At 29.9% G+C, this 24,722-nt stretch overlaps 1 protein-coding gene across 7 annotated transcripts in view; it reads right to left on the reverse strand.

Moving 5' to 3' along the window:
- Positions 1-23,141, reverse strand: part of LOC127282130 (protein lingerer) — a 54,012-nt gene extending 30,871 nt beyond the window's left edge. For 2 of the 7 annotated variants that reach the window (XM_051306226.1, XM_051306221.1), the window contains exons 1-11: positions 22,532-22,773; positions 21,635-21,831; positions 12,426-12,792; positions 12,072-12,332; positions 11,825-11,997; positions 11,512-11,754; positions 11,126-11,434; positions 10,629-11,054; positions 10,252-10,491; positions 7,714-7,918; positions 5,440-5,648 (exon numbers count right to left, since the gene is read on the reverse strand). In XM_051306226.1, coding sequence (XP_051162183.1) covers positions 5,440-5,648; positions 7,714-7,918; positions 10,252-10,491; positions 10,629-11,054; positions 11,126-11,434; positions 11,512-11,754; positions 11,825-11,997; positions 12,072-12,332; positions 12,426-12,792; positions 21,635-21,763 — 2,562 coding nt within the window. In that variant the 5' untranslated portion in view covers positions 21,764-21,831; positions 22,532-22,773. Of the gene's footprint in view, positions 1-5,439; positions 5,649-7,713; positions 7,919-10,251; positions 10,492-10,628; positions 11,055-11,125; positions 11,435-11,511; positions 11,755-11,824; positions 11,998-12,071; positions 12,333-12,425; positions 12,793-21,634; positions 21,832-22,531; positions 22,775-22,912 lie in introns of those variants that run through there. The other 5 variants (XM_051306222.1, XM_051306223.1, XM_051306224.1 and 2 more) reach the window with 5 other exon arrangements.
- Positions 23,142-24,722: the final 1,581 nt, after the last annotated feature.

The following is a 24,722-nucleotide window of genomic DNA, read 5'->3' on the forward strand; positions in this document are numbered from 1 at the left end:
AAAAAATTCGACAACCATTGCAGCAGGCGAAATCGGAGGAAGCAGAGTCTACAGGTGTAGTAAGTTTAGCGCGCGAAATAAAATGCTATAAATGTAAAGGGGTTGGACACATTGCGCGCGATTGTACGAAAGAGCGAGTGGAAATTATTTGTTTTTTATGTAAGAGTCCGGGACACATAGCTTCGCGTTGTCCTAGTAAGAAAAGTCCGAAAATCGAAGAAATAAAAACGGTAGATTTTAATGAAAATAACGAGTCGGTGGGAAAATTTTTAAGAGAAATTGAAATCGGAAAAACGAAGCTAAAGGCACAAATTGACATGGGTGCTTCGGTCAATACAATTAAAGCCACAATAGTCTTGCGCGAAAATTTGAAAATAAATCGAGTAAATTCTGTGTTGGAAGGATTCGGAAGTAAAGTTGTAGAATCACCGGGAATAATCGAAGAAATGTTAAAAATGGAAAATTTACGTCCAAGAATAATGACATTTAGGGTGGTACCAGACGATGCACAGGCTGTTGATGTAATTTTGGGTCGACCTTTTACAGAGTCACATGATTTAAGTTACACGCGTATAGGTAACGATTTAAAGTTTGTTGACGTCAATTTCGATTTGAGTAAAGATTCTGAATATAAAGGAAATTCGTTAAAAGCGGCGGAGTCAATGGTTCTAGAACCAGGTGAAATTAAATTTATCAAAGTTAATACAGAAATTGGTGAAAAAGAAATTTCAATTATTAATAATGGATTTAGAAAAGAAAACATCGAAACGGGAAAATCAATAGGGGAGAAAATTCTTTCAGTAGAACCAATTCCGAAAATAAAACCGCGAAGTGATCCGATCGAATGGGACGAAGTAATTACGGATGAGAAAAATGTCAGTGAAAGTCAAAAGAAAAAATTAGTAGATTTGTTAAACAAATACAAAGAATGCACAGCGAGAACTATTTTTGAAATAGGTTGCACGGATAAAATCACGATGGACATTAAATTAAAAGAAGGATCAAAATTGACTCAGGCAAAACCATACAAATTAAATTCAAATGACAAAAAAGATTTAAATACGTTAGTGAAAGAATATAAAGCCGCGGGAATAGTAACCGAGACCGACGCGGAATTTGTTAGTCCGGCTTTTCTAGTAAGGAAATCTGACGGTACACCTAGGGTAGTTTTAGACGTTAGACGGATAAATAAAAATACGATTCCGATTAATTACCCCATCCCGAATTTTGACGATTTATTAGAATTTCTAGTTGGAGCAACAATTTTTATTAAACTTGATATGTACAGCGGGTATTTGCATATGCCTTTGTCCGAAGAGTCGAAAAATTTGACAGCTTTTATCACGGAAACAGAAACGGGTAAATTCGAAAGAGCTATGTTTGGGTTGGCTAATGCGCCCAAATATTTCGCCAAATTAATGGATCGTGTTTTAGGCGTCGCCAAAAGAAAAGGATTAGTGTTCAATTTTTTCGATGACATCTGCATTTATGCGGATAGTTGGGATTCGTTGTTGACAAAGTTGGAGGAAATTTTACGATTGTTGAGAGATGCCAATTTGACCTTGAACTTAAAGAAATGTTTATTTGGGGTAAAGAACGTCGAGTATTTGGGTTATGTGATTGGCAACGGGGAAGTCAAACCAGGGGAAAGAAAGGTTTTAGCAATTGAAAGGTTTCCTACTCCAACAACGAAACACGAGGTGTGACAATTTCTTGGATTGGCCAGCTTTTTCAGGCGATTCATTGAAAATTTTGCGAAAATTGCGTCGCCGATTAGCAATTTGTTAAAAGATAATACAAAATTTAATTGGAGTCCAGTATGTGAAAAAGCGTTTGTCGAATTGAAACAAAAATTAGTTAGTCGCCCGGTATTGAAAGCATACAATCCGAAAGCTCAGAGAACTGAATTACACACCGATGCGTCCGCGAAGGGCATTGGCGCAATGCTCCTTCAGTCAGATAACAAAGATGAACCGTTAAAATTAGTGTATGCAATTAGCCGAAAAACAACGGATGCTGAGGAAAAGTACCACTCTAGTCGTCTCGAATTAATGGCAATAGATTGGGCGTTAAAACGCCTTCGAAATTTTTTAATCGCGTTAGAGTTTGATATCATTACCGATTGTCAATGTTTAATTCACTTAAATGCCTGGAAAACACAGAATTTTCAAATCGCGCGATGGATTAATGCAATTTCCGAATTCAATTTCAACATTAGGCATAGAAGCGGTGACAAAATGCAGCATGTTGATGCATTATCACGAGCCCCGGTAGAGCCAGTCGAATGTAACGTCGAAAAATTAAAGATTTTGTCAGTCGAAACTAGAGAGGATGAAATTTTAATATTTCAAAGATCAGATCCAGTTATCAAAGCTAAAATCGATATTTTGCGGAAAAATATTAATGACAGAACTGAAGCTGAAAAAGATGAAATTCGAGAATATGTATTCCGCGAAGGTTTATTGTACCGAATTTTGACTGTTCAGAATGAAGCGAGAGAACTATACGTAGTTCCAAAAAGTATGCGAAAATCCGTCGTTATACGGAATCATGATTTATGTGGACATTTCGGAATTGAAAAAACTGTTAATCGAATTTTGAGATATTTTTACTTTCCTGCGATGCGACGATATGTAAGATTTCATGTGAAAAATTGTCTCGAATGCATTTTGAATAAGAACAAGTCAGGAGCGTCGGCGGGTGAACTGCACCCAATACCTCCAGGTAATAGACCTTTCGATGTAATTCATGCGGACCATATGGGACCTTTTGTAACGACGCCAAGGAAAAACAAATATGTTTTAGCTGTGATTGACAATTTGACGAAGTATGTTCATATAGTACCGGTAAATAATGTCACGGAAAGAATTACTACGAATAAAATTAGAGACTTTTTCGAAAAATTTGGAGCGGCAAATCGATTAATAACAGATCGTGGAACATGCTTTACGGCTAAAGCGTTTCAACAAATGTGCGAAGAGTATGGCGTGAAACATACTCTAAATTCGAGTAGACACCCTCAGGCTAACGGCCTAGTCGAGAGGCTAAATCAAACGCTTTTACCGAGTATGCGAAGTTCATTAGGTACGGAGGAACAAAACGATTGGGATTTAAATCTTAAAAAGATTGAGCGCGATATTAATAGTACGGTAAGCAAGTCCACAGGAAAAACTCCTTTCGAAGCGTTGTATGGATACATTCCACGATTTAAAGAGGGAAATTTGCGAAATTTAACTCGACACTGCGAAACGTATCGATTGCCAATCTATGTACAAAACGAAATTAGGGAAAACATTGTAAAAGCTCAGGGTAAATATAAGGCACAATATGATAAAAATAAGTTCAAAAATGTTAAATATAATATCGGCGAAACTGTTTTTGTTAAAAGAAATCCTGAAGCAACTGGACAATCGACTAAGTTGCAACCACTTTACAGCGAACCAATGATTATTACCGAAATACTTCCTAGTGATACGTATAGAATTAAAAAACTTAACGAAACAAACAGTCGAGGTTTTGTAAGCACAGCTCATGTGAGCCAGTTAAAAATCTGGAGAGGTTTTCACGAAGCAAACAACTCAGACGAATTTGATTAACAAATCGATAACGACGAAGATAGTGATGACAAAAATTTATGTTAAACGTTTGGAGGACCAAACGATACGAGGATGGCCGAATGTTATAAATTTTATTTTATTTTAAATATTCCGCGTTAAATATTAGTTAGACTAAAGCTTGATAGGGGGCGCAATCATTGGTAACGCCGAGATATAGAGAGACATTGAGAGTGAGTGTGTGTAGACAGCTTTGCTGTGAGATTCAATTGTGAAAGTAACGAATTTAAATTAAAAGTCTAAGTTAAAATATATTAATTTGTAATAAAAATTAATTCTTTAAAATAAAAACCACTTTAGTTTAATCTCAACCTCAAAATCCTCACAGTTATGTTATTTAGATGTTAAAAAAATGTTTAACTTTATAAAAATCGATTATTTAAACAAATATGAGAAATTAAAACTAATACCGTAATTTTCTATTGCGGCGCGTTTGTATCAGTTTCGGTGTATCAGTTACGGTGACCAAAATTACGTGTATTTTGAAGATACTTTGCCCGCCGAAATTGGAGCCAATGGAAATATTAAAAATGTTTCAATTACGGCGAGGGAAAAAATTTGATCTCAAATAATTAAATTAATAATTGTTTAAATATGCATCTTCATTAGTAATTGTATCAAAAAAGATTAAAATAATTTTTTTTAATCATTTTGCAACAGTTATATTAAATATAATAGTAATAATAGTTATTTTTTATGAACACGCAGTAATTGATGCACTTACCCTATCATTAAAAAGGCAATTCCAGGAACTTTCAACTGAGTATGCGAGTAACACAAAGTTAATTAAGATAACAGAAAATAAATCTAACTTTCGTACAGAGAAAAGATTTTTAAACCAAAATTAAAAATATATCATAACCAAAAGAAATTGATTTGATTGACTGAATATACATATGTAGTAGAGTGAATTTTCAAAAATTCAACAAATTAAAAAAAATAACTTACACTATAAATTCTTGAGCAAAAAAAATTCAATTATTTAATAAATTCAGTTGTATAAAAATGTTTATTAATGTAGACTTTAATTAAATAAGAAATTTAATTATATTACAATGAAGAAATATTCATTTTAATAAAATAAAATAAATAATAAATTAATAATAATAATTATAAAAAAATTACCAACAATTTTTAACATATTTCACGTTTTCTAAGTCAAATTGAGTAAACTAAATTTTTTGTCATTGAATTTCAAAATCGAGTAATAAAACTAAAAATCATTGAATTTTCAAAAATAATAATAATTTCCGTGACCAAAAAAAATTTTCCCTGACTTGTGGCTATCCTGTTAATGCATTGTCACCTTCCAAGTATTATTTGTATATTCCCATGTGCAAGAAAAGTTAACTCATATTTTTAAAAAAATTTTTTCGATAATTTTTGGTATTATTTAATTGTACATATATATATTTTTTCAATCAAAATCATAATATAATATACTCAAACCATTTGAGAACAGTACCAATTTCTATTACGAAACCAAACAATATACTCTATACAGGTCACTTGAACTATATATCAAATTGGAAAAAAGATTGTCAATGCTACCGTAATTTCCAAGTCTAATGTTGTTTTAAATTTTTCTCATTTAAATCGAATTTTATAAAACAGTATTGACAAACTTTTTTCTGTATAGCAAAAAGCCAATTTGAAGGCTTTCATGTAATAGAAGAGGTTTGAACGTGTTACTAGTTTCATATTCTGGTGCATCCTCTTTTTCACACGAAAGCCTTCAATAGAAACAATCAGATGGATAGAATAAGAGAAAAATGAAAAATAATGAAATTGAAAATGAAATAAATAAACTTATTCAGTGACTGACCATGTGTGGTTGCATTTGGCGCATCATCTGCAATTCTTCATAACTGTACATTTGTTGATAAGTAGGGAAAACACCAGGAACACTCTGTCCCATGATATATTGGTGACCAAGAATTGCTGGTGTCATGTTGTTAGTTGCCCCAGCGACTGTCATGTTTCCAGTGTTTCCAGTACCAGTTACTATACCACTCGAAGTACTTTTCGGTGCAGCTATTCAATTAATAAATAATCAAAGTTTACTTTACAATGAAATGTGAAATATATTGAAAAATCTAGCGAATTTTAATAAATCTCATATAGGTATGTTTTATAAACTAATCGTTAATTGTAATTTGCAAAAATAATCCATTTAAATTTTATTATCTAAAAACTCGAAAAAAATTTGTTCTTAATTAACAAAAACATTTTTATTTCTTTCTTATTTTAGAGTCGCAGACCTTGAATCGACTTTAAGGCGCAAAAAAAGTCGTTTTAGTCGATTTCTTTATTTTAATTAAATTTAATTAGTTACCTAATAAGTATTTTACATTAAATAACTAATATATTATTAGATATTAAACCCATTTTATTAATACCTTAATAAAAATAATTTTACAGAAATATTATCAAGAAAAATTATTTTGAATATTTCAGAATCGAAGACGTAAAAAAAATACTGAAAATTCAATTTTAGAGTTTTTATTTGAAACTTTTTTAAATAATTGAATTTTTAAAGAAATATTAAAAAATTATTAAAAATAATTGATCTATGGATGAGTAATAGTTGGAATTTTTAGAAATAACCGGATTCAGATTTTTGAAATTAATTGAACATCAAGTGATTTTTAATTGAAATTTTTGGTAATTTTTGTTGATGAAGAAATTATTAGAAATTAGAATTTATTAAAAATTAAAGACAAAAATTGTACTTTAAAATTTTTAATTGAAAGATGCTTTCAAATAACACAGACCAACAAAATCAACAAATTTTTTTGGTGTGACAAATGTGAAAGCTGTTTCTGATAGGTTTTTTCATGCTGAACACGAATCCGAAAACCAAAAATTTCTATCAGCTCTAGTTTTTAAGAAAAACTGGTCAAAGTCATTTATAATCCATTTTTGAGTTGCAAAAATTAATTTTGAGTACGTACCTGTAGCAATGAAATGAAAAGTCATATAACCTTTTTTTGGGCTTAAACTAAAGTTTGAACTTTAGACTACAATCCCTGAGAATTAATTTCCAGCACCTTAACCTCAAAGCCATTAGTAATAAATTGTTTACTTTCAACAAAGGAAGATTTTTTAACAATGGTTACCAACAATTTTGAGGTCATTGTTGAATCAATATCATTTTTAGGGATTGTAATCTAAAGTTTAAACTTTAGTTTAAGCCCAAATAAAAGGTTCTATGGCATTTTGTTTCATTGCTAGAGGTACGCGCTCAAACTTTTCCAAAATTAAGTTTTGCGACTCAAAAATGTAATACAAATGACTTTCAGGTCATGGTGTCAGAAAGGTGTTTTTTTGGGGATTGACATTAAGCTTCAATTTAAGCTAGAGGTACTCAAAGATTGCCAAAAACGCAATTTTTTGCCACTTTAAACCTGCTTTTCTCAATTCGTGTTTAGCATGAAAAAACGTATCAGAAACATCTTTGACATTTGCCGCACCAAAATCAATGTTGACCTGTGATAATTGAATTTTCGAAGAATATTATAAAAATCATTAAAAATAATTAAAATTCTGAAGAGTTATAATGAACTTGTTAAATTGCAGAAAGTTTTGGATGAAAAATTTTAAAAATAATTAAATTTTTAAAGCTTTTAAATTGAAATTTTAAGTAATTTTATTTGTTGATTTTTTTAAAATTGTAAATAATTGTTAAATTTTATAAAATTTTTAATTAAAAATTAGTGTAAGATAATTAAGTCCAGTTTCACCAACTCTGATTAAAAGTTAATCAGCGACTAAATCCCTAACCGACCAATCATAAGCAGTTAAATTGGCTTTAATCGATGATTAACTTTTAACCGGAATTGGTGAAACGATTTTACGAAACTTTTAGAAAGTCTAGAGAAACGAGGAGCGTAACCTATTAAATAAGCAATTAATGATTACTCTTTCAAATTTATAGAACATATAAAAGTTTTATAGAAATCGGTTCAGCAGTCGAGAAAAAGTAATTTGTTGATTTTGCTTTTCCTCCCTATATTTCTTACAAAAAGATAATTTTTAAAAATAATATTTGGCCAGATTACTACCAATAAGTTTTTATTTTAAATTATAGAAAATTTACCATTAGAATTGGTGACTTTGGTTTGAGAGCTATTCGCCGAAGAAGATGAAAGACCAAGATTTTGAGTTGTTGTCGTTGTCGCAAGGGAACTATTAGATGTAGTTGTGCTTGTTTCATATTGCGAATCTTTATTTCCCGTGCTGTTCAATTTATGATTATGTGAAGCTGTCTGCGATTGGCTTCCGTAAGTACTGTATGCGTATACCTAAAACCGCAAAATTTATTATCAAATGATATAATGAAAAAACAGAAATTCAAATTTACGTGAAAAAATATTTTTAATTATTCATTTGTAAAAAACAAATTATTACAAATAATATTTTATTATTATGTAAAAATTTGTTAAGTGTTTTTTTATTCAAAATAATAAATAAAAATACAAGTTGCGCAGTTTTGTCAAATTTAAATATTTATACAAGTTATTGCTTTAAACATTTTTGTTTTTCTATTAACCTACAAAATAAATTCATCTGGTGCTTGGTACATATATCTATAGAGGGCGCTTTATCCACACTTTAAAATTTTATTGAAATTTGGCTGCCATTATAACTCGAAAACTGATTCACCAATTTCAAAAATTCTTGTTGCATCCTTTTCAGTGGAGTTTTTTTAGCGGCAAAACCCCGAATTACTCAAAACTAGCAAAATGTAAAAAAATGGCAATCTTTTGAAAATAAAAAACTGAAAAACATAATTTTTTTACATTAAATAATTCACACAAATCACAACAATAAGTATTATTGGTAAATTAGAGGTTTAGCAGCTAACAAAAATTCCACAGAAAAGAATGCAACAAGATTTTCTGAAATCGTTCAATTTGTTTTCAAGTTATGGTGGCAGACAAATTTCAATACAATTTTAAAGTGCGCCCTCTATGGAAGGAAAATATGAAAATTTTTAAAGATCATAACTTAATTTTTGTATTATTTTAGATATACAGAAAAATATGTTAAAAGATTAAAGATAAAAAATACACGACGGCTTTCGTCGAGTGCTTGTGTTTTAGCGTTTATTTATTTATTTAAAAAAAAATGTTAATCTTTGACTAGTTTCAATGTAAACTATATTTTAATATTCAGATATTATTCTATTAATTTTACTTACTTGTGTTATTTATTATTTTTTGTATTGTGTATTTTGTTAATTTTTAGTGTTTTTAAATAAATTAACCTGAAGAGGATGGTAAACCACACCATCGAAACGTCGCAACTTTAAAAAATGACAGAAATTTTCTTTTATGTTTCTTACCTTCCTATTTACGGAATCAGCTTCTTTATAAATAAAAAGATTGAACTTATTATATTTTGAAACTTTTGAGAAAAACAAATCTTGAAAAACCTTTAATTTATGGTTTTAAAAATTACAAGGCCCCTTAAAGCCTGTAGTTGTTGAAAGAACTGACAAGATTATGTTCGATTTCCGGTATTTTTCAAGACAAACTGAATTATCAAAGCACTGGACTCTTTCATTTATGTTAAATAATTCATAGAACAAGAGCCAAAAATCCTGAAGTGTACCAACCAAATTAAAGATGTCTTGCATTTGCTTGGAAATATAGAAAATTAAAACATTATTATGAGTTGAAAAACTGCCTCAGAGTATTTTTCAAAAAAATGTTTAAAAAAACCCCCGCACCGCATACATAGGAAATTGGGGACCGGTGAAATTTCTTGAAACTTCGTTATTTTTTTAGATTTTGACATTCTGAGTAAAAAATGTTAATTGCAAAATTAAAAAAAAAATGGACAGATTTTTTGTTAATTAAGTTTACAAAAACAGTGTTAAAAACGAAAAAACTATTTTTTTAAATTTAAATATTACCAAAAAAACTGTCCATTTTTTTTAATTTTGACATTAACATTTTTTGTTCGCAGGAGGTCAAATGGTACAAAATTACTAAGTTTTAAGAAATTTCATTGGGATCCGGGCCCAATTTCTTGAGTTCAAAAATGTATATCTTTCTGTTGGGAACAACTTTTGTCTTGAACATTTTTTACAAAAATTCGTACTTATCAAGATATTTACAAGTTGGCATACTTTTGAACAAAAGACATTCTGTGCGCTAGCGCTAGACACGCAGCGCCACACAAAGAACGCGATAACTTTTTTGCTAATTACGATCCACGAAATTTTCAAATAATGTTCGAATCCTAATGAAATTCTCTTTCCAATAAACATTGGGTCAACTTTCTACAACAATGAAAACATAGTTTTTTTTAAAATAAACAATTAATTTTGCAATAACAATTATTAAAAATGAAAAATTTGTTATTTTGAAATTTTCAACTAAATCAGTATTATTTTCTGTGTATGTATACCAATTTGAATAAAGATCCGTTTACTAAGTTCTAAGATATTAATTTGTTAATTAAAGAGTACAAAAAACTTGAATTAATTAATTTTTTTGAAAAATCCTTTGAGACAGTTTTTCAACTCATAATGTTTTAATTTTCTATATTTCCAAGCAAATACAGTACATTTTTAATTTGGTTGGCACACTTCAAGAATGATAATACTATTTAGAGTTGTAACACTTACAGATGCGTTTTGATAAACACCAGATCCTTGAGTAATTGGCGATGAAAAACTAGCACTAGATGATTGATAAGATTGGGGTGCTGACTGAAATGAGGACGATCCCTGATAACCCGTCGTCTGGTAGGCCGAGTTGTTGCTATTGTTGCTATTGCTATTAACTGTATTTGTAGCTATTGACTGTCCTTGGTATTGAGAAGATGTTGTTGTTGTTGGAGCATATGCACTTGTCGACTGATAAGTCTTAAAAGAATTTATATTATTTTTTAAATAGCAAATAGCAAATACAAAACAGTGACATTATAATGAACATGAAACAATTTCCTACTTGAGTTGAAAATCATGATAGTTTGATGTGTTTTAAAGATTAATTTATTTACCTGGTTGGTAGTTGCAGGCTGATTATATACAGCGGCAGCAGACACGGAAACTGAAGGTGACACTTGACTAAAGGAAGCTGAACTAGATTGGGGATATGACGCCGAAGTATTGTAGCTAGCTTGCGAAACGGAGACTGTTGCGGAATAGCTATTTGAATTTCCTACTGTGACGGATGGAAACGATTGGGCCGATTGCGTACTTGTCGAATAAACGTTGTAGCTATTCGAAGTTGTATTTTGTGCTTGGAAGGATGTTTTCTGTGAAGGATAAGTTGCAGTCGAGCCATAATTGGTAGCATTAGGAGACACCTGCGAGGTGAAGTCTTGTTTAGAAATGTCTAATGACTGAGTCGTGGCACTTCCTCGATTTGTAAAACTTTGGGAATTAAGTGAATGATCGCTCGATGACAAACTATCGTTGGCAAGCTGGCAATTCAGATAAAAAGGAAGTGTCAGAAAAGAAACAACGTCAAAATAATAGGAAAAACAGAGCTTACCATTTGACCACTGGTGTTGTAGGTTGTAGATTGCATGGACTCCATGTCAAGTGAATTCGTGGTACTACTGGCAGTATTGGAAGTGTTGCTGTTGGAATTCATATCGATTGAAATTGTTGTACTGGCTGTGTATTTATCGCTCAATGATCCATCTAAAGAACTAGTATCAGCACCAAAGTCCATTGCACCGAATTGTACGTCTAAGATGCCTATACTGCTGTTCACAGCATCGCCTGGCATTTCAACTGCACTCGAGGGGATCTTCGATGGCGGTGGAATTCTAGGTCGTTGCTTCGTTTGCCTTTGTGGCTAGAAAACATGGCAATAATTAGATTAGTACCTTCCTTTACTTGAAACAGGTGAAAAATGAATCGTAATTTAAACACCTGGCTTGAGATCGTAGACGAGTAAGAGGCTTGTCCGGCAGTCTTGAGAGTCTCGTTACTTTGCTGCGTCAGTTGTGTGAAATACTGAGTTTGAGCAGCCGTCAGAGCTCCACTACTAACGGCATTTGTCTGCTGATTGAGTTGCATTGTTGGCATACTCAACACAGGATGCTGGGCTGTTTGTGATTGCTGAGGACCTAAAGATTGCTGCATCACAGGCATATCAGACAATTTCGGAAGATCCTGTTAAAATTAAACTCCTTAATACACAACTTAATGAGAAAAATAGAAGACTAAAAAGACTGATTAATACCTCTTGCTGCAAAGGCGTCAGTGTAACAGTTTGAATTGTTTGCGACTGCAAATCTTGAAGTTTTTGTTCATCTGTCAAAGACGTGCTTGGTGTAAAAACTTTAGTGTCTGCAAGAGATCCTTGATATTCCTCGTTGTCCCAATCCTCAGAAGGCTCCAAATTATTCCAGGCATCTAAAAAAGTGTCGAAATTATAAAAACAGAGATTCAAAACAGAGATTTGAAGCTGCAATGACAATTTTGTTTACCCATTTTAGGTTCTTGAATAGACTGTTGCTGCTCTTCACTGCCAGTCCAAGTTTCAATAGGTCGATTGAAACTATGAGAGGAACTTGATGGATCACCACGATTAGCAAAAGTTCGAGGACCTAAACCTCTGCCCCCGCCACGACCCCCGCGTCCTGATCTTCCGGGACCTCCTCTTCCTCTTCTGTTTCCACCTTGGAAGCCACTGTCTCGTCCACTCTCTTCCATGTTCCTTTCGTTTTCTTTATTTTCACGTCCACGCCCTAAAGGATAAAAGTCCATAATATTGATGATACATGTTGAACTAAAATGTTGATAACATATAATAATTTATGCCAATTTATGACATAACTCACACCCACGGTTGTCATGATTAGCACGTCCTCTCATGCGAGGTGGTCCACCACCACGTTGAACCCTTCTTTCCGACTCCCATTCGCCTCCTTCGTCCTGAACGCCAAGTTGTTCAATGTTCTGCTTTGAACTACTTGGCTGACGAGCCTTCTTTTTTTTAACTTCCCATTCAGGACTCACTCCTTCCAAAAGATCGTTTACAGCTCGATTGAAATCACCGTCACTATCATGTAAAGCCATGATAACTTCGTCCTCAGTACGACGCGTCACTTCCATTACTTGCTTCACCCTTTCCTTAAAAGTGGGATCTTCACCACCTCCCATACGAGTGTCAATGATTTGTGCATGTCGTGTCTGGTCTGATTTTTGCTTCAATTTTATAACAAGTACATTATTAAGTTAAGAAAATCAAAACATTTTAAAAAAGAATCATTCCAGAATTCAATCCACAACATCAAATATTTTAATATTTACAAAATTCCAGTAAGAGGTTTCAAAATCACTTCTGGAATGATCTATCAGTTGAAGTAAATTTTACACAGGGAGAAATGGAACCAAGTTATTATAAACAGAAAAAATGGTTGAATGAAATGCAGTTACTGGACAAACAAATTACTGCTTCTTTACCCATTTCACTGGTTACTGTGACCAGGAGTGTAGTTGTAGTACCCAGAAAACTGTCTTCAACTACAAATACCTATTTATAGTAACATAAACGGCAAGTTTCCAGGGTTACCACAAGAACAACAGTTTTTTGTTTTTCTTTATTTTTCTTGAAAATAGGTGAAAAGGTGATTTATTTACAAAAAATAGAAGACAAAGAGTTATAAAAAACTTATAGTTAAAACCAATTATCGTACAAAATAACTAATTTGTATCTATTCGAATTTTTCATCAATAATTAAAGCATTAATAGTTTAAAATTTTTCATAAATTGAAATTGAAATTAATCAAAATTTGGAAAATATAAAACAAATCAAAAAAAATTCAAATGATTTTAAACTTAAATCAATTAAAATTAAAACAAATTGAAATTCGGATAATTTGAGACAAATGATTTTATTACACAGTAAATTTAACGAAATTTGAAAATGACACTGAAATTACCAACGTTGAATCGACGAAAAGAATTTTTTTTCCTAAGATTGAATATTTCCCCGCCTTGGTTGGACATTTTTAGTGTTTAAGGATGTATTTGGTACCAAAAAAAATAAGTTTCAATTTTAAAAAAATGGGTTCTTGGCCTTTAAACTAATCTCAAAACGAAAAATTCGTTTGTTGATTCGTCGAATCAGCGTTGGTAACTTTAACTTCATATTTTAAATATATTAGGTTAAAAAAGTGATTTATGCTCCCTTCTAGAGGCAAAAATTGTTAAAACTTTTTACTTTTTATGTAATTTTGTAAAATGTTTTTTTCCTGACTTCCCTAACTTGTTGCTACCCTGGTTTCCGAAAAATGAAAATTTTGTTTCAGTTACAAACTAACTAAAAATAAAAAAAAGTGCAGCGAAAAAGCCATAAAATTCGTAATTTCAATTTCTTTTTTTAAATTTTAAATTGGCCAAAAAAAAGTACCAGCTTACGAAGCCTAATATAAATATTCAACGCGTTTTATTATTTTCACTAATTTTATACTTGAAACAACTGTGTACCAAAGAATCAATTTACACACAGTTATAAACTATAAATTTTTGCACATTTCTTCATAAATTTTACAACTGGACATATAAAATGTACTATAGTTAATCGTAAATATGGGGATTATGATCGAAAAACTGTAATTAGGTTGTTTGAAAACTTAAATATAAATATCTGATAGTGAATTTAATAATTTGAATTCGTAAAACTTTAATTCTATATGGAAATTAGAAAGTATCTCGTTTATATTAAGTGACAATCCACCTCCATGAAGTTGGCATCGACGCTCAGCGCCGAAAATTGTTTTTCACAGGACAAAAAATGTCAAATTATTTTTTTTTAATTTTCAATCCAAATAATGCCTTGAGAAATACTTTTCAGGGTATTACGTTGACCCAAATCCTTCATAAAACTAATTTGATATTTTTGGTCCCGTGAAAAATAAATTTCGACGCCAATGGTAAAAATTAAGACTCATATTTATTATTCTTAATTTTCGCTATTGAATTTAATATTTATATACGTTATAGAGATAATATAAAGATACAATTTACTAAAAATGCTGATTTTTAAGAAAATCATAATTCAGCAGTTCAAATTGATGGAAAATTCATTGAACTCAAAAATGCAGTCCCCCAGAAAAAATTATTTTATTGATATTTAAAAAAATTAAAATATTAATAATAATATCCGCTAAAGAAACAGATAAACATTTTTAAGAACAAAATTTAAAACTTATAAAAATTATTTATTTATCTAGGATAAATGTATTAATTACGGCGCGATTCGAGTCAAAATATCTTTGAAATAGAAAATTCGACATTTCTATTGTATAAAGTCAAATCTTTATCAATCATTTAAACTATTGCAACCATTTTAAAGAATATTTGAAGGGTAGAATGACAAAAGGGGTCAAGCGCCAATTTATCGAAAATGAAGTTTTTGCATTAAAAAATCAAGAAAATTCATTTACACATTTCTGTAGAAGGATTTCCTTTTTTATTGCGTATTTAAATCAGTTTTTAATAAAAATTAAATGAATAAAATAGCCTCAAATTTACTTTATTGCAACCTGATTGAAAAACAAAAGAAAGTGGTGAGTCAATAATATTATCAAAATAAAAAAAAATATTATTTTTTTAGGTTTTATTTTAATAATATTTTAATTAATAAAATTAATAATAATAATAATGTATTTTTAATTTTAAACAATTTTAAAATCATTTTCTTATTAATTTTTAAATATTTTTATGGTTATAATAACTGAACAATTGAATTTAAAGATGAAAGTATTGTTCAATTCCAAAGCAAGCAATTAATTCGTAATTTTCTTGAAAACAAACAATTTTTTAAAGGAATTTTTTTTTCTATTCATTTCGTCGATTCCATAGAAAGAAACTAATTTTCCAGTTTTTCTTTAAACTGTATATTTTTTTTATAATTAATGCTTAAAGAAAATGTGCGCAGTTGATATAACCTCAAGGAACCACAGTTTTTTTTAATTTTATCGTTAATATGTAGGTTTATTTCAACAAATTGTTGTTTATTTATTGTCAGAAATCGTACGCTGTGAGAAAAAGTTATTCTCAATTTAAATACAAAAAAAAGTTTGAATGATTTTGTTTGATTCAACTCTGTTTATAAGCTATTTATATTTATATTAAGTTTATAAGCTGTCTTTATATGTAGAAAAAATTTACCATTTTAGTTTATTTTGATACAGAAGAAGATTCTATTTTAGTTAAAGAAAAAATGGCTTGAAAACTTTAATTTTAAATTAAAAATAAGTTTAATTTTAACTTACAAGTAACGAAACCTAGGATGTAATTTTTGTTAGAAGTTAGAACCAAGTTTCATTGTTATGCATTCATTACTATGGAAAAAATGTCAGAATAACTTATGTTTATAATTTAAAGTGCATGAAAAATATAGTTTGAAATATTTAATATGAAAATTGAATGAATTTACGTATGTTGCGCCGAAAAAATATTATTGACAATATTTCGTTCACAACAAATTGAATTGAAATGAAACTTTCCAGAAAATTTTATTGTATACTGACAGAAGTATTAATTAAAACATATCGTCAAAAGGATAGTTTAAGCTTCAAATTTCTATAAAGTTTATGGAAAAATATTAATAACTTTTCATTTTAGAACGAGTTGAAGTGAAAATTTTAATGAAATGGGATTTTAAGAAAAATTCAGATTTTTACGTTTTCTTTAAAAACAGTTAGAGATACAACAAAATTTAATAGAAGAAAAAAGATGCGCCACAACATTTCCTACAAGATAGTAATTGGAAATTTTTTTTTTATTGTAGTCAAAACAATGAACTTTACCAACTTCATCCTAAAGGTTCTGACACTGTAAATATTTTTGCATTTATATTTAATCTGAATACTTTTTAAACTGTAACTTGCACATAGTTCAGCCCTATGGCCCCTATGGGTGAGTACTTTAAGAACGAAATATTGTAAAGTTTTATCAAAAACTATAGGAAGTGAAGGGAGTTGAATTTTTTTGAAAAATGTGAACTGAATATTTGAAGAGTTAGGATCAATTGGGGTAAATGAGGACAAAATCGCTATTTCTCACAAATTACGTAAGTTTCTTCCTTTAAAAGGTAATATTTGCGGGTTTATTTTTTTTAAGTTGTTATTTACACTCGCAGGATTAATTGTATGCAGCAGAAAAAAATTTAGATAAGCTTTAAACGCATGAAACTGACTGTCCCCATTTACCCCAAAATTTAGAAAATTTCATAAAATTTGGGGTAAATGGGGACAGCATAGTTTCTATAAAAGTTTGTAGGTAAAAGTTTCTTTAAGTATATTACTGTATTAATAAGGGATGAAAAAACTTGAAAAAAAATTTGTAGTAGATATATAATAGTTGAACCAATTGAAATTTTTTTATTTGTTTTATTTTTTTCTATTTCAGTATTTTCTTTCGCATTTGAAAAAAAACAGACTTAAAAATCATACCAAATTTTTTTCTTATTCCTTATGATTCCCATGACAGAAGTTCACTTGAATTTTTGTTAATTTGGTTAATAATGACAAGCTGTCCCCATTTACCCCAAAAATTTGAAAACTCAGGGTAAATGGGGACAGATTGTTATTATTAACCAAATTGACAAAAATCAAAAATTCAAGTGAATTTGTGTTATAGAAGTCATAAGGAATAAGAAAAAAATTTGGTATGATTTTTAAGTCTGTTTTCTTTAAAATGCTCGACAAAATACTGAAACAGTTTGACTTTGATTTTCAAGTTTTTATGCATTGAGCGATACATTTTTTTATCTTGCTGCCAATTTTCAAGATAAAAGCTTGGCAATACTCAGAACCTCTTGCAGGTGATCTGAGGTTAACATATTGATGTTGAACTTCATTTTAAAACTGTAAATTAAGCTCCAAAACCTCTTGTCCCCATTTACCCCAACTGACCTTTTAAACAATAAGATGAATAAAATTTTGATCTATATGTTTTCGAAAGGTTTTTTCCTGCTCTTTCGAATAGTGAAAAGAAATTAAAAATTTGACTCCTTTTTTTAAAAATCAAAAATTTTCTTCATTTTTTTTTTCATCAAAATTTTTTTTTAATTTAGAATGTATACTTTCAACACAAAAAATATGAAAATGTCCTTTTTTGTTTTTGAGCTATTTATTAATTAATTTGTTAATGTTAATAAAAATTGAAATATTTTACAAATAAATAAAGTTATCGAAATTCTGAAGCTACCAATCGAAAGCTGACGTAATTCCGCATCCATCGAGCCTAATATAAAGTAGTTTTGTTGAATAGACTTTTTATAAACAATTACTATCTTGTAGGAAATGTTGTGGTGCATCTTTTTTCTTCTATTAAATTTTGTTGTATCTCTAACTGTTTTTAAAGAAAACGTAAAAATCTGAATTTTTCTTAAAATCCCATTTCAATAAAATTTTCGCTTCAACTCGTTCTAAAATGAAAAGTTATTAATATTTTTCCATAAAATCGTCTTAATAAAACTATTTTATATTAGGCTCGTTGGATGCGGAATTACGTCAGCTTTCGATTGGTAGCTTCAGAATTTCGATAACTTTATTTATTTGTAAAATATTTCAATTTTTATTAACATTAACAAATTAATTAATAAATATCTCAAAAACAAAAAAGTAGGACATTTTCATATTGTTTGTGATGAAAGTATACATTTTAAATTTATAAAAAAATTTTTGAAGAAAAAAGAAGGACAAGGAGAGAAATAGATGGTAGGGGGTACTATCTAGATAGTACCATGTACCATATTTGGTCTTACATATACGGACAGCTATCTAGATTCTATCAGTTACTATCCAAATTGTATGGAGTAACATCTTGATTTTAGTGGGTAACATAACCATATTTTTTTTTGAAAAAAATGAAGAAAATTTTTGATTTTTAAAAAAAGGAGTCAAATTTTTAATTTTATTTTCACTATTCGAAAGAGTAGAAAAAAACCTTTCGAAAACATACAGGTCAAAATTTTGTTCATGTTATTGTTTAAAAGTTATAACTCTTGAAATATTCAGTTCACATTTTTTAAAAAAATTCAATTCTCTCCACCTCCTATAGATTTTGATAAAACTTAAGAATATTTCATGGTTAAAGTACTAACCCATAGGGCTAAACTATGTGCAAGTTACAGTCCAATCTGACCAACTTTTTTTTCACTATGCTACAGGAATTTTATCCCACACTGTAAAAAGTCAAAATGCAATTTTATAAGTGTCAAAGAGGGAACGTTTATTACTCACTATGAAAGCGTTACTTTTACTATCGATGGGAATAAAATTTTTAGATTATGTAATTTTTCAGACGGGTTTGGAAAACTGCCACGAATGGTAAAATTACAAATTATTGTATTATTACACGGAATATAAAGACAGTAGTGATTTCAACGATAAAATTAAAAATAATTTTAATAAAGTTCTTCAAAATTCAATTATTTAAAATTTTTTTGAATTAAAAAATTCATTAAAATTTTAATTGATGTCTAAAAACTGTGAATAAACCATTATCAATTTAATTTTTTAAAAATTCTAAATAACCTGAAATCTAAAATTTTTTTCAATAATTTTTCTTCTATTTCAATATTTTCAATAATTGAAAAGATCATTAAAAATTCAATTATTTAAAACGTTTGTGAATAAAAAATTCCTTAAAATTTTACAAGCTGATTTTTTCCCCAGAAAATGTGAATTTTACCAACACTTATCATTTTACAACATGAAAAACAGTGAAAATACCACAGATTTGAAATTGCAATTCTCGATAGTGAGGTTACGTTCGCTGATGGTAATTTTCCTATCCGCTGTAGATTAACAGTGTGTAGTCATTTCGACTCTTTTAAAGTTGGTACATTTATTATACCTGCTTTAAATGTAGCATATTTACTGTCAAGAAAAGGAAATTCGCTGCTAAGTTGAAAATCCCAATATTCAAAATAGTGAAATTACAAGATTTTATGTTTTTCAATTTTCGCGTATGTATTTCTCCTGCATTAAAAATAGTCTTATTATTACGGATTTTAAAAGTAAAATTACTATTACCATCTTTAGGAAAATTCTTTTTATACTTTTTGACTTTATCCTACAGTCACGGTGTGTCGGGACTAAATAAAACAAAGGTTCTAATTTTTTTGTGAATTTCGTTTCTAGGATGTTTTTTTGAATAATTTAAGATCAAAACGAAAAAATCTCTCAACCCAAAAGTTTACGTACTATTTAAATTTTATTGTAAATTGTATTGCTTAGCGTCTTCTAAGACATTAAGTCTTAATATTTACCATGAAGTTTGTAATAATTTACAGTAAAATGTTGCAAATAAATCGATCGATACGTTTTTTAATATTCTACTAACTGGTTATAATAGTTTTAACATCATATGACGATTTTTTAATCAAATATTTCAAAAAGTATGACACTGAAGTTACCAACGTTGATTCAACAAAAAGAATTTTTTTCCTCAGATTAAATATTTCCTCACCTTGGTTGAGGATTTTAAGAGTTTGAGGATGTATTTGGGACTAAAATAAATAAGTTTCAATAAAAAAAACTGCTTCTTGACCTTTAAACTAATCTGAAAACGAAAAATTTGTTCGTTGATTTGTCGAATCAACATTGGTAACTTCAGCGTCATCACTCACATTTTAAAAATTTTTTCATTCTTTAAAATTAAATAACTTTGAATAAAATGTCAGTACAATATTTAATAACAGCGTAAAAGATGAATTCTAAACCTTAAAATATACAAAATTGAGTGCAACAATTATATTAAAAATAATTTTTAAAAACTGTTTACAAAATTTGAATATAAACTACTCCAATTTAAATCATGATTTAAATGAAAATGTTTCTTTCATTTAAATCATTGCATCCCTGTAGAAAATGTGTGCAATATGTTTACAATGTTATTTTCTTTTTTTCAATAAAAAAAAAAAAAATAGGACTCAAATTTTAAGAAAAAAAATATTTTTAAGATCACAAATGCAACTTATATGTAAATAAAAATAAACAATTCTGCAAAACTAAAATAAAAAGAAATTCTTACAACAATATTCCAAATGTTTAATAATAAATTATTCAAAATAATTCAAAAATCGATTTTTTAACCCAGAAATATTGAAAAATTAATATTTTCCAAAACCAAATTTTTTTTTTGAATTTTACAAGTCCAGCACAAAAAGAAACAATCAGGTATATACCATTCCCGAAAAATTAAATATTTTTTAAAATAATTCAATTTTTAAATTCAAAACAAATTTTTTTTAATCCAGAAATATTCAAAAATTATTACTACAAAAAATTAAATTTTGTGCTAAATTATGCCAGTCCAATAGAAAGAGAAGCAAAACACTTTACGAAAAATAAAAATTGTTTTTATAATAATTCAATTTTAAATTTCTAAAATATGTTTTTTTACACAGAAATATTGAAAAATTATTATCTTTCAATATTTCTGGATAAGAAAATGTTTTTTTTAAATTTTAAATTGAATTATTTTCAAAAAATTTCAATTTTTCATTAATGTTATACTTGTTTCATTTTGCGCTCGACAAGCATAATACAGAGCAAAATTTGTTTTTAAAAAATAATAATTTTTCAATATTTATGAGAAAAATAATATATTTTCAAATTTGAATTATTTTAAAAAATATTTAATTTTTCGGAAATGTTATAATTGTTCCATTTTGTGCTGGATTTGCAAAATTCAAAAGAAAATTTGTTTTTGAAAAATAATAATTTTAGAATATTTCTGGGTTAAAAAATGGTTTTTTGAATTTTAATTTGAATAATTTTGAATTTTGTTGTAAGGATTTCTTTTTGTTTTGGTTTCGAAGAATTGTTTAAGAATTGTTTGTACATATAAGTTGCATTTGTAATGTTAAAAATGTTTTTTTTTTAAATAAAATGGCGTTGCTAACTTTCTGCACGTGTAGAAAATAGTTGTTTTGAAAAATGGAAAGTCAATGAAAGTCAAGACGAAACAGAAATTCAGTGACGGTGCCTGATTTTCTGCCTACATAGACTGGTTATGTATACTTACTTGGATTTTGTCTTGCTTGGTTGAATCTGACGACTTAAATTGATGATCTGATTTTCCGTGTTGTGAAGTCTTATTCTTACTGGTGCCTCTCCCGCCGGAGGACACCGACGATTTGTTGCCCGAACTCATTGCCAACTAAAAACCCACTCACCTACTACCTCACACCTATCACACTATTTACACTCGCTATATACAATCTGCAAACAAAAAATTATTTTTTTCATTAAAATTCATTAAAAATAATTAAAAAAATTATTAACAATAAAATCATACTCTTAATATTAACATATATTTTTTTAATCACTTGACGAATGGTATCCGATTAAGTCAAAAATAATCATACCACAGACAATTAATAGAATCATAAAAATCAAAAAGCTTAAAATTATAACAGAAGAGAACATAAGGTTTTCGAATAACTGAATCTGTAATAAATTGTCAATTCCGTTTTGCGATCAAGAAATGAGACAATTTTGTTGAAACGTTATACCTACGACTTTTTTTCGGCTTTTGAAAGACAAAAATACTATTTTAAAAGGGGAATATAAAAATGTTGCTTTAATTTTGCCAGGATATTGTTTTCGGTAAATTTAACAAAATTATTTACACCACGAGTCACGGTTGAAAAGGTTAGATTGTCTTGGACTTTCGCTTTTCTCTATGTAGAAAAGAGGCATTTCTTTGTTTCCAGAGAGAACAAGTTTCAACAAAAGGTGAACTTAATATAAAATATCGAGAAAAAAGTCGTTTATAAGTAGAAAAGATCCTGAGGGTAAAAATGATTAGATAAATACAAGGCGTGGTAGAGATTGCTCAAAGCAAAAATTTATAATTGGCTTCAATTTGTCACAAGCATTTTGGGGGTTGAGAAGTGATTTATGAAGGTCGGATACCTACTGGTTTTTTTTTAAGGAAAAAAGTCAGAAGATAGGTAGACGTAAACGCAACGTCAGAAGATTGCAATACATGGACAACACAAAAGACCGTACGAGTATATTGAAATAGGAGATCACTGTTTTCACTGAAAATCAGTCAATCAATTGCGTTAATATCTAAATGTGTTCCGACTTCTGCGGCAACACTATCAATGTATTGAGATAGAAGAAAAAAGTAGCCGACGGATAATTATTGAAGAAAAACGTCGACCATGTGCACGACGGACGCCATTTGTGATGGTCCTTTGGAAGGCTTGTCAACCATCATTGTAAAGACCGTGGCGATCGTGGCGCACCATCAATAGATGTCAGCTACAGAGGCACAAATTCTCGATTAACTCACTGATTTTCCGATTAGAAAATACGTTTTTATAAAACGCATGGACATCCGACTATTGTGGATACGTTGATACTTGTTTTTCGTAAGCGTGGCGCGTGTAAATAATGAAAAAAACAACAAATTACCGTACCTGCTTAATGCGCTCAAAACGCAGCTCGGTCACGTGACCCCGGGTTCCCCTCCCAACTTAACCAAGAAAATAGTTTGTAATCTCCTGCTAACAGCATAAGAACTGGGCACAATGTCATTGAAAATTACCAATGTATTGGACTTAATGTTATATCATTTCTACAATAGAACAGTTTACAAAATTAAAGTACAACATTTGAAATGTGGAACTTTATAATAAGGGGGCATTTCAGTATTATGTAAAATTTGAATTTTTTCATACAATTAAATACATAGAGGTGCTTTTATACTTTATTGATTTTTAGAGAGCTATAAATTTGGACGGACGAATTGCTTAATTTAATTGGATTTGACATAAATTCCATTTTCATTAATTTGAAAAATTCAGACTATGCGAATGGAATATTTGCCAGAGCCAATCAAATTAAGTGATTCGACCGTGAAAATACATCGCTAGCCGAAAACAAGGCAGGTATAAAGGTGCTTTTATACCTCTAGTATTTTGGTCAAGCAATCGGCTGGATTGAATTTTCACGGAGGAATCACTCAATTTGATTGGCTCTAACAAAATTCAATATTCACGGTGAAAATTTAATATTTGTCAGAGCCAATCAAATTCAGTGATACAACCGTGAAAGTCCAATCCAGCCTATTGCTTGACCAAAATACTGGAGGTATAAAAGAACCTTAAAAGCACCTTTATACTTTAATTTGAGCCGTTTCCGAATTAGGATTTTTAGCGTACTTTTGATTAAGTGTATACTCGGAAAGTATGCAGTGCACAATAGGTTCCTAAAGGCCTTTCTCCAATATGTTCCTAAATATTTGCGTTGCGTGACTGACGCGTTGGTTCTCAAGCACTTTGACGTCATCAAGACCTTTCTCCAATTGGGAACGGTGGTCTAGTAATAATCTAGTAACTTTGACCCATTCTCTCCCTCCATTTTGTTTTTCTACTCTTTCTAACCTATTAATTGAAGAGAGACAAAGAAAGAAAATGGAGGGAGAGAATGGGTCCCCACCAGATGGCGTATTGCAGTTTAGCCGATCCCAATAGGTTCCTAAATGGTTGCGTACACGTCGCATTGGTTCCCATGTAGTTTAGCGTTGGTGGCGTCATACGTCTACGTTTCCGAATGTACGGAAGCCTGTACAGCTCACGAGCGTCTCGGACGCAAGTGGCGGTGTTTCGTACCACAAGTGGGACGAAGTCCGTCCAACTTGTGGCAAGTTCTTTAGTTCGTGCCACATGTTGGACAGACTCCGTGCCACTTGTGGCAGAGATGGGTAAGTAACATACTTCATGTATGTTACCTAAGTTTGCTACGTATGTTACATGTGTATACAACTTGTCCAGTTTGCTACACAACGTTTGTTACATTTCATGACGTAGGCACTCGTAATGGTCAGAAGCAAATATAACCTCAATCTAGTTGGTTCCCGCTATGTGTTTAGTCTTTGAATTTTTGTTTGATTCGTTTGATTATTGCTTTGTGGACATTTTTTTTAAAAATGAATCTAGGTGGAAGGCCTCTCAACATTAATGTCTGTATTGATGAATGATCAGTTAACATTTTATTATAAATTTTTTTTAAATAGAATTACTAAGAGTTTTTCTGGTAGGCGGCGAGTAATTCGGATTTAAAGTTTTGACAAACTTTTTAAAAAAATCGGATTCAACTAC

The sequence above is a fragment of the Leptopilina boulardi genome, unplaced genomic scaffold (assembly GCF_019393585.1).
Source record: "Leptopilina boulardi isolate dan_hultmark-lab unplaced genomic scaffold, ZJU_Lbou_2.1 LbouV2_281, whole genome shotgun sequence".
Classification (NCBI taxonomy): Eukaryota; Metazoa; Arthropoda; class Insecta; order Hymenoptera; family Figitidae; genus Leptopilina; species Leptopilina boulardi.